This window comes from Pundamilia nyererei, unplaced genomic scaffold (genome assembly GCF_000239375.1).
Source record: "Pundamilia nyererei isolate P.nyererei 1_Seehausen unplaced genomic scaffold, PunNye1.0 scaffold00128, whole genome shotgun sequence".
Lineage (NCBI taxonomy): Eukaryota > Metazoa > Chordata > Actinopteri > Cichliformes > Cichlidae > Pundamilia > Pundamilia nyererei.
This window is the reverse complement of record NW_005187529.1, coordinates 64563-74519: the sequence shown is the minus strand read 5'-3', so window position 1 is coordinate 74519 and position 9957 is coordinate 64563. Positions and strand designations below refer to the sequence as shown.

Genomic DNA, 9957 nt, shown 5'->3' with positions numbered 1-9957 from the left:
AATCTATTGTTTTTCCTGATTATTCAGTGAATTGTAAAATGTCACAAAAGCTATTTAAGTTTGCAGTGACATGGAAAGAAGCAGCACAATCTCACATTTCAGAAGCATGAACAAGAAAATGTTTAAAAAAGAAATCTCTCTAGCATGGGGATTCCTGCTCACCTCATAACTGTCTGATCAGTGCCGCTCCAAGCAGACTTAGACAATGGAGTTCAAGGGATCTGCTAACATAACAACTGATTGAATAGCAGATTTTTTTAAGCATCACACTGCCACATATCAGGCAAAATGAGTCAACCAATAAATCTGTTAGGCAACTTAATGATAATCATGTTACGCTTACTGCTTCACACAGCGGACATGGTATTGAGTTCAATCCTATACTGTTAAAGTGCTGATCCAGGTGATGACCTTGCATCGGCTTCCTTTCCTATAAGCATCAAGTTTTACATGAATTTCCATGTTAATTTAATTTCTAGTGTTTTGTAGCACTTGCTTTCAAAGCAAGGTGCCATTGCCTGTTAAATTACACTCCTGGCTATATCGAATGACTCGCCACATTTTTTCCTTTAAGAGGAGCGTAACACATTCTCTAATAGAGCCATTTGTACTACAATGATGCAACATTTATTTTTTACTCACTTTTGTTTCTGTATTTTTTTAAAAGGTTGTAGCTGATACTATCTCCCTCTAATGATGTATTATGCAACCTTTTCATTCCACCCCCCACCCTCCATCTTTCATCCTATTGTTGTAACAGACTTGTAAGGTGAGAGTTGGACCTTGATAATTACCCTGCTGACAGGAGGTCATCCAACACCGCATTATCTGGTTAGCAGTACCCTTTTAGGAGAAACAGTCTGATAATTTCAGGGCAGCAACCTTTCTCACATGACAAACAGGAAGGCTGATTGCTCACATAGTGTAGCGCAGCCACTTGTTCGCTGTCTTGTCTTCTTTGTTGGAAGCTTTAACTCTCTGATGTCATGAAAAAAGCAGACAAGTAAGAGGGTGGAATGACTTGAAAAGAAGTGTCAGCGTGAAAGGCCGACAGCGACTATGCTGCATTTCAAGCCAGACTATCAAAACAAGGTAAGGTGACCCAAGAGTTCTGAAGTTACAGATGACTTGAGCTTCTTGACTATCAACTTTGGCCAAATGCAATTCATCATTAATGTGTCGGCATTTAGTAAACAGCTGATGTGTTTGGAGCGTGTATGTGGTGGAAAGCTTAAGTGACACAAAACCATGCAGTTGTGAAAGCAATTTTAAAGGCATTTTAGTGGGTTTCTGTTCAGGAAGGCCTGGTTTTATATGGCAGAAAGCCTAAAATAAGTTTGGCAAATGTGTCATAAAATGATAAAACAAGTGTAGAAGTAATTCTGTGTCAGAAAAAACACAACACAAACTGCTGGACACAAGATTACATTTATTTAAAATGTCATGATGTTGCAATGATAAATCCCAATTTTAACACCCGTGTTAGCATCCAAAGAAGCCGTGAACACGACACTGCAGATACAGACAAAAAAAATATGCGTTCACTAAGTGGAAATGATCAAAATCATAATGCCACATCACATATTTTTATTTGTTTATTTATTTATTTTTAACTTTTAACATGATTGGGTGTTAGGTAGCTGATTATACAAATAAAACATATATAAAATTTGGACAAACAAAGCTGATCTGTTTTTGAAATTAGTACAAAAATTGCATCCAAGCAAGCAGAAAGGTTTGCTGCGGCAAACTGGACGGAAACTGAAGACTTTTTGTGACTGTTGCTGTAAAAAAAACAAAAAAACTTACCTTTTAAAATCCACAGATTTGTCCCTGGAATCTATACTGCTACTTTTTGTCAAAATTTCATCTGGAGCTCAGAATCTTTAATTACCGCTTCATCTATGCGATTTGGTGAGAATGTCCATGAGCTTAACACAGAATTCACTGCCAAGCGCTTATTTGCACTGTTACATTATAGTGAATGCTGACAGCTTTGTTCTGGTGTGCTGCTAATCCTGTGAGCCAGCGATTACCTCAGTGTTTGACACTTGTGCATCTGTGTTTGCATTCCTTTATGGTAGTTCATTAGCGTACACTACACATGTGCAGACAGAGCTGTGAGTTTTTCCTTTCTGAGCATCACTCCGTCTATGGGGATTTCAGCCTAAAAGCGAGGGTATGAAGCCCCATCTCATAAAGCTCTCAAATTGCCTGTGCTTTTAAGTCGAGTGCCTCTTAACATTTTTGACATATTGCTTGAACTAGAATGTCAGAATAAAGCAGGCGTTTTACTGTTCTTAAGGGATCATGTCTACCCTGACATCACCTAGCTGTGGAAAGTCATACACTTCTGATGGCAGTGGCCATTATACATGTACACAACGAAAGTATAGCCCAAACTCTGCTAGCTGAGCGCTCACCACTGACAACTTGATAGTGCTAAGCCTTCGAGGGTGAGAGTATATGTCTCCCCTGTGTACATACTGATGAGAACGTGATAGCAGGTTTTAGAGAAGGTATACACGGGTTGGCTTGAAGTGACGAGGAGTTGTCATGTCGCAGGTGTATAGAAAACAGCTCTGGAGACAAATTGTTTCCAAAGTCATTCAGGTAAGAGAATAGTTTTTATTGCAGGGTTTTCGCTCTCACATAATTTTCACGAGCCATTGGCTCTAACGTTTTAGACTTTGAAATGAGCAAAACTAATGGCAAAGCTTTATCTACAGGGACTGAGTTGACTTTGACAGCGTGTGTCTGCTGTTTTCTATTCCCTGGCTGATTTGGATTAAAATTGATGAAATTTATCAGATGCCAAACTGTCCCCGTGCACATTTGTGTTTTCTCTTTAATTCCAAAAGCCACAGTTTGTTTATTATAGGGATTCTCTGTCTCGCCATAGCTTATCTCAGGATGGGGTTTTGTTTGCTTCTGAAAGCTATTAGCATTGTATCTGTTATTATTTGGGTCTTTCAGCGCTGGCTTCTGTGTCTGTGTCATGGGAATAACTAAATGTGGATTTGTGTTTTTGTGTTTTGCCGGCTTTTGTTGACTAGTGTATTTTTTGTGTTTGCGTATTGCATTCACTGGTGACTTAGTCTGCTGGTTTGAATAACCTGCGCCACACTGCAATGTGCCTGTATTGTTTGTGTCTACCCTGAAGACTGAGACTTGGCTGTTCATCCAATTTGAAATAAGGGCAGAGAGAAGGTGTGTGAAATGGCTGGTCGCCTGGCAACGGTTGGCTTGGTATCCTTTTTTTTTTTTACAGTCAGTCCATGATGTTAGTGTGTGTTTGTGTGTGTGTGTGTGTGTGTGTCCAGAGAGTTTCTGTAATGCTTTAAACAGATGGGTGTTACATTTATTTTTTCATGCAAGAAAAGATCATATTGAAAATATAATTAATATTTTTGAATCGAGACTGAGTGCGCTTGATTAACACTGATCGATAGCTCGTTCTTTTGTTTGTGATATATTCTTTACGACAGGATAGCCATACACTGCATTAATAATAAGTGTCCATACTGTCTTAAGCCACCCAGTTTGCTTCCAAGGAGCAAGACATTCTTGCATTTTTCAAAGATTTTCAAGGATCTAGAGTTTAGTAGTTCTCCAGGCTTTCTGAAGGTCTTTAAAGGTTTTTCTTTGGATTGAGGTTTTTTTCATTTACATTCAGTGCAGTCTTTGTACCCGTCCATTTTCAAAGAAATGCTAATTGTGTTTGAATGTAAAGCCACTTAACACTGACCTATGAATAATCAAAACATCCAAAAAGATACCTAACTCAAGGGATTTGCCATTGTTGTGTCTTCACATAACTTCACATTCACTTTGACTATTTTGTGCCCTTAGAAAATATAAGTAAAATGAACAAGTGGAGGACAAAAAACGAGTGGTAGTCTTAAAAAAAAACTTTGATATGTTAATAAAATTCACGTAATTGTGATGGTCACTGCAGATATTGACTATCAAACCCATTATAATTGCCCAAACTCTGTTTTTTGCCTTGTATACTATAATTCAAAAAGTGCTCATGGGTTAACCATCTGAACTGTGCAGACTTTTGTTGTGCTTTCTAAAAACACTGTTATCTTTTGAAGTGACCTTTTAAGCAAGGAAATGCACGCAATGTGCCAGTGAAAGATTTGGAAGAAAATCCTAATTGTTAACATTTCTACCAGGATTTCTGTGAAGTGAATAATTATGCAGATTTTGCAGCTGCTGTAGTTAGACAGCATTTTAGTTCTTTTAGTCTTTTTTTACACTACAGACTTGGGCTTCATATGTCCAACTCCCCTTAGCCCTAACAGACACATAGCTTGACCACTATGATTTCTGGTATATATAGAGTTGTCCTTTGTTTATGTCCAAGCATTTATGTCCTCCGTTACACACAAATTCTTTCCTCAATCTATTTCTTTTCTCTAAAACTTTTTTTTTACCTCATCCCATTTTTTCTTCTCTTTCCTGTACTCCTCTATCATATAATTTATATTCTTCCCTTTCACCTTTTTGGTATTCAATCATTTTAATCCCTTCTTTAGCTCTACCGTTGAGAGCCACATTCCTCATCCCTGTTTTCAATGCTGTTGCTTGATATCAATTCAGTCTTTTGGATTTGATTTTTTTCCACTTTGTTTTAATTTAAGTCTCAGTTCTCAACCTCTAAAGTCTCATCGGGGTTGCCAATTGGTTTCTTTACACCATTGAGCACTGCAGACATTTACAGTATTCTTGAAACTGTTATTTGAGAATAAGGCAGCATATAGTTAAAAATCACTGTTTACTACAAGGCAACCACATGAATGTGCACACAAGGAAAAGAGAGGCGGGACAAAGAAAATACATCACTTATTATGCGATACTCAGTGTTAAAGTTTAATCCAACTGTTTCACATTGTCTAAACAGACTGCTGTATAAAAGCAGAAGCTCTCAAGAGTAATTTTGGTATAGCTGTTCACAATAGGATGCTAGAAGTGGGCTTTTCAATGTAAAAATATTTCAAGCCAGGAACAAATATTCCTATTATCTCCTGTTTGGTTAAAAAACTGTTTCTATACAGATGAAAGGCAAATGAGTGATTTTAGATACACCCTACTGCAACGGCTTCATACAGCACCAGGTTTCATGTAATCTGTTTGTTGGCTGACCTTGTTCCTGTGTTACTAAGCAGCACGACCTGGCAACCCATTGTGGCTGATTTTGCTCCCCAGACCTAAACACAAGCCACTGCACGCAAGCAGCAGAGTCTCAAGTAAAAGGGTGGCAGTGAATCTTTTATATATGAAGCTCAAGTGTTTAGTAACATCAGATTAGGATGCTGCAGAACAGCATTATTCACAGTTAACTGAAATGTATCCAACTTTCTTTAAAAATTGTTGTGTTCTTTGGGTCCTGTAAACAATGCCTAAGCTTCAGTCAGTTGAAAGATGGTCATGTGATGACTGAACTGTCCATTCAAAATCTTTGAAAAATTACACAGGTTACATTTTTATTGAATTGAACTTGATATTTAGTAATTCAAAATTTTGGAACTTTTTTTAAGCAAAAGTTGAAAGAGGAGCGTGAAGCCAAGCGGGCTCAGCTGGATGGAAGACATGACTATATCCTCAGTATTGTGGCTTCATGCTTGGGGCTGGAGAAAGCAGATGTGGAAGATGCCATATTGGAGGGGAATCAGGTACTTTGCACATAAATGTTCAAACAGATTATATTGTTTTATTGGACAACTTTACAGGCCTTAAAAGACAGAAACAAGCAAGCAAAAAAATGTGGTGCATCTACAATGGGACTGAACAGTGCAGAGGTTTTGTTTTCATCTTTGTCAGATTGACCGCATGGAGCAATTTTTCATGGCTGACGGTCTTCCACACCTAATGTTCTACTATCAGGACACTGAACCAACTGGAGCAGGTACCATGAAACTCTAGAGTCTTTTAAAAAAGTGTGTGTGTAAGTTATATTGTGTAACTTTGCAGTACAGAAGCTCCACGTCTATCTTATATGAAACTGTCTCTGTCACTAATAGAGATCATAAAAGTAATCCATTGTCAAGTAAATGCCACAGTATTAAAATCAGAATAGGAAGTCAAAGTTGGTTACCATGACACCTTTTGTTGTTTCCAATCCTTTATGCGAGCAGCACCAGCACCAGCAGCTACAGCCTCTATGCCCGCCCAGCCTGTTGCCCAGCAGCCTGGTCACAGCAAGAAGTCCAAAGTGTTTGTAACAGATGGGAGGGATGTGGCACTGACCGGAGTGTGTGTCTTCTTCACCAGAGCCAATACTTCAAAGGCAGTCACCTCTGAGAACATACACAGAGTGAGTCAGTTTGTATTGTTTTGGGATAGCTAAGTTATTCATTTCTTTGCGAAAGAGGAGGGATTTAAAGGATTTAAAGTCAATTAAAACCATGCAAGTGGAGAAACACAAATTTAACCATGACTGTGTTGTGGTTGTGAGCACTACGGGAAGTCAACTTTTATCAATTTGTGAAACGTAATTAATAATAGGCACTGAGTGTCACAAGACAAATGTTCCGATTTTTTTTTATTTTACTTGTTCTTATCATGCATGATATCCAAAAAAAAGCTTCTTACACCCAGAGGTAGTGAGGCACTGGGGGAGCTCAGTAATGGCGCTGTGATAGCACAGCTGGTTCTGGCTATTGATTCCTACTGAACACCTGCTATCTGCAGCAAAGTTAATCACCACCACTGATAACAGGTCCTGTTTGCTACAAAACACCCTCGGCTGGAGACAGAGGAAAACAGGATTGTGTGTGTATGTGTGTGTCTGTGTATTCATGTAATGAGAATGAGAGAAAGCACTTGTGTGCACTTCTCTTGCTAAATTTCCTAATTAGTCGCTTCAAAAAAATTCAAGGGCACATCAGGTGTTCGGGTGTTACTTGACATTTGGGTGGATTAAGTTAGAGGAGTTATTATTAAAAGGGAGGTGTCCAGCTCATGGCTGAGAGAAGCTGTTCACCAAAGATTCACAATTATGTGTTGCTGGCAAATTGTTCATGAGGACTGGTGAGTTGCTAGTTAATTAAAATCAAGTCAGTTAACTAGCAGCCACGGGGTTAGTGGATACATTGTATTCTCTAGATGACTGTGCCACACCTTTGAAGGGTTAAAGTAGTATAGTACAGTAATAAATGATTAATGATTATTATTAACAATGTTTAATAATCATATTTTTTAATTCATTTGAAAACCAGTCCGTCAGCATGACCCAAACGGTTATGTTAAAGTTATAGCCGATTTATAAATATTATTGGAATTTATATCATGAAGTTTACAACACTTGGTTCAAAAAATTATAAGTAGGCCTTTGGGACCCATGGATGGTCCCGTGATTAAACCCTTAGAAAACCACAATAACATCTGACAATCATTTAAAAGGGAGTCGTATATTTTTAATTTAGTCACATATGTGCTGGTTCTCTCTTCTCAGATGTGATGCAGTACAACCACACAAACTAATGAAATCTAATCTAACAAATGTAATATTATAACTATGATTGGAAAACATTATGTCCTTTTTGCTAGCAGTATAGTAACTTTTTTAATGCTTTTTCAAAGTATTACAGCAGATTTTTAACAGCTTCCCAGACTCACTTGAAGGACACATGCATAGTTGGTCCATTATAGTGTCTACACTACAGTAACCCAGGGAGACTTCTGCCAAAAGCCAAAAGGTTTTCTTTGCCAGCTAGTAAGCTAGGAAGGTCTCTTTTGAGGCATGTTTAATATATGAATGCTAAGATTTTTATTATCTTTTTTTACTATTTTCTAGGATGTGAATTTCAATATGTTGGATACAACGGAAGGTGGTCTTTTAAAAAGTGTGGAGCAGCTGCTTTCTGAGATCTTCATTCCCACACTGAGGAAGATGAACCACGGCTGGGGAGACGGGACAAGTCCTCAGACCCTGGTCGTCAAACAGGACTTCATATCTTCATTGGAAAGCTTTGTGTCTGTGTTGGTTGGAGCACAGGAGAGCCTTCAGGAAAAGGTAGGGGACAGACTAATAAAAGCACCATATTACCAAAAACTAAATTAAATATAAAATGCATAGTAGGTTAGATTAACATAGATAAATAAACACAGTTTAAACATTACATACACTTACATTATAGTAGCAAATAAAGCAACACAGCACAACTTTGCTTTCAGGTTACCTTGAAAGAGTGCGACACCTTTGACTTGAAGGTACTGAAGGGCCCGTCGGACTACGTGGCAGCTGCCAGCAGCACAGAGACCATAGAGAAGATAGAGGCCTGCATGAAAGTCTGGATCAAACAAATAGAACAGGTGAGAAGAGACTCTCATCGTGTTTCTCCTCAAACTTGATACAGAAAAAGTATTCTCATTCATTTATTCCAAGTTTTCTGCCATTTTATTTGAATGTGCTTGTATCAGATGAAGGATAAACTGCAGGCCTGAAGTTTCAGCAGTGATATCGAATGTCTCTATTCTGCAGGTTTTAGCTGAGAGTGACCAGCTTAGAAAGGAGGCTGATGATCTTGGCCCTCGGGCTGAGCTGGAGCACTGGAAGAAACGGATGACTCGCTTCAACTACCTTCTGGACCAGCTGAAGAGCCCTGATGTCAAAGCTGCTCTGGGTGTGGTCTTGCTGGCTAAATCTAAGCTCATAAAGGTCAGATGTGACTGTCATATACTGCTGATTTTAAGTGGCTGTACCACATGCTGTCTTTCTTGGATATTGCTTCTCTCTCTTTTATTTCAGTGGTTTATTGTGAGATTATGTTTGTTTTTTTTGAAAACGGTGTACACCTTAATTAAGTAACGGTCTGTAATGGTCTAGTCATGGCGGGAACTGGATGCAAGGATCACAGATGGAGTTAATGAGGCCAAAGACAACGTCAAGTATCTCTACAGCTTGGAGAAGTTTTGCGACCCGCTCTACAACAGTGACCCTGTGAGAAAAGAATATTTTATCACACTCTGGTGCATTTTAAAAAATAAACCAAATCAACTGCATTCATGATGAAGACAGTACAAATGTGCTGGATGTGTGTTATATTTGAATGTACAAAGAAATACAAGCTATAATTTCTGTTTCCTCCAAGGTATCAATGGTGGATGCAATCCCAGGTCTGATCAATGCCATCAGGATGATTCACAGTATTTCCCGCTACTACAACACATCTGAAAAGATTACATCACTTTTTGTAAAGGTATTGTGCAGATCAACAGACTTTTGTTATGATGAACAATGGGATCCTACATTTTTTTTTTATAAATGATTGATACTGAAGCATTTTTAGGACACTTTTACATTAAGACAACAAAAAAGTACAAATTTATATGATGATTTATATGATTTATAGTTTCCATTTTTTTATCCTCATCTCCAGGTGACAAACCAGATGATCACAGCTTGTAAGGCCTATATCACTGATAATGGCACAAACTCAATATGGGACCAACCTCAGCAAGTCATTATTGAGAAAATCAAAGCTGCCATTCGCCTAAACCAGGTAATGGATCATTTTTAAATGAAAACAAAATGTGTTTTGTAGCAAAATGCACCTCTGTCAGTTTTTTATCAGTCAAAATGTGGTTCTGTATCATAATGTGTTTCCCAGGAATACCAGCGATGTTTCCACAGAACCAAGGAGAAGCTGGAGCAGACTCCTTCAGAAAGACAGTTTGACTTCAGCGAGATGTACATCTTTGGAAAGTTTGACACATTCCAGCGAAGACTGAACAAGATCCTCGAAATGTTCGCCACCATTTCCACCTACTCCGTTCTAAAGGACTCGAAGATAGAAGGGCTGGAGACGATGGCCACCAGGTTTCAAGTGAGTATACTGTGATATCAGACTGTTGTCAAATCCTGTTAATAAGACATGTGCAGGGAGGCATTGCATTAACTGATTAAATGTCACTGTCAGGCAGCAGTGTCTGTATTTCTCCTGGCAT

General features: G+C 38.4%; 1 protein-coding gene across 1 annotated transcript in view; it reads left to right on the top strand.

Annotated features, from left to right (window-relative positions):
- Positions 1 to 2556: 2556 nt before the first annotated feature.
- The window catches only part of dnah5 (dynein, axonemal, heavy chain 5), a 68909-nt gene continuing 61508 nt past the window's right edge, over positions 2557 to 9957 (top strand). The window contains exons 1-11 of the mRNA XM_005743202.1: positions 2557 to 2613; positions 5547 to 5681; positions 5830 to 5914; positions 6144 to 6322; positions 7805 to 8023; positions 8185 to 8322; positions 8492 to 8668; positions 8837 to 8950; positions 9102 to 9209; positions 9390 to 9512; positions 9621 to 9836. Of these exons, the coding sequence (XP_005743259.1) occupies positions 2557 to 2613; positions 5547 to 5681; positions 5830 to 5914; positions 6144 to 6322; positions 7805 to 8023; positions 8185 to 8322; positions 8492 to 8668; positions 8837 to 8950; positions 9102 to 9209; positions 9390 to 9512; positions 9621 to 9836 (1551 nt within the window). The remainder of the gene's footprint in view (positions 2614 to 5546; positions 5682 to 5829; positions 5915 to 6143; positions 6323 to 7804; positions 8024 to 8184; positions 8323 to 8491; positions 8669 to 8836; positions 8951 to 9101; positions 9210 to 9389; positions 9513 to 9620; positions 9837 to 9957) is intronic.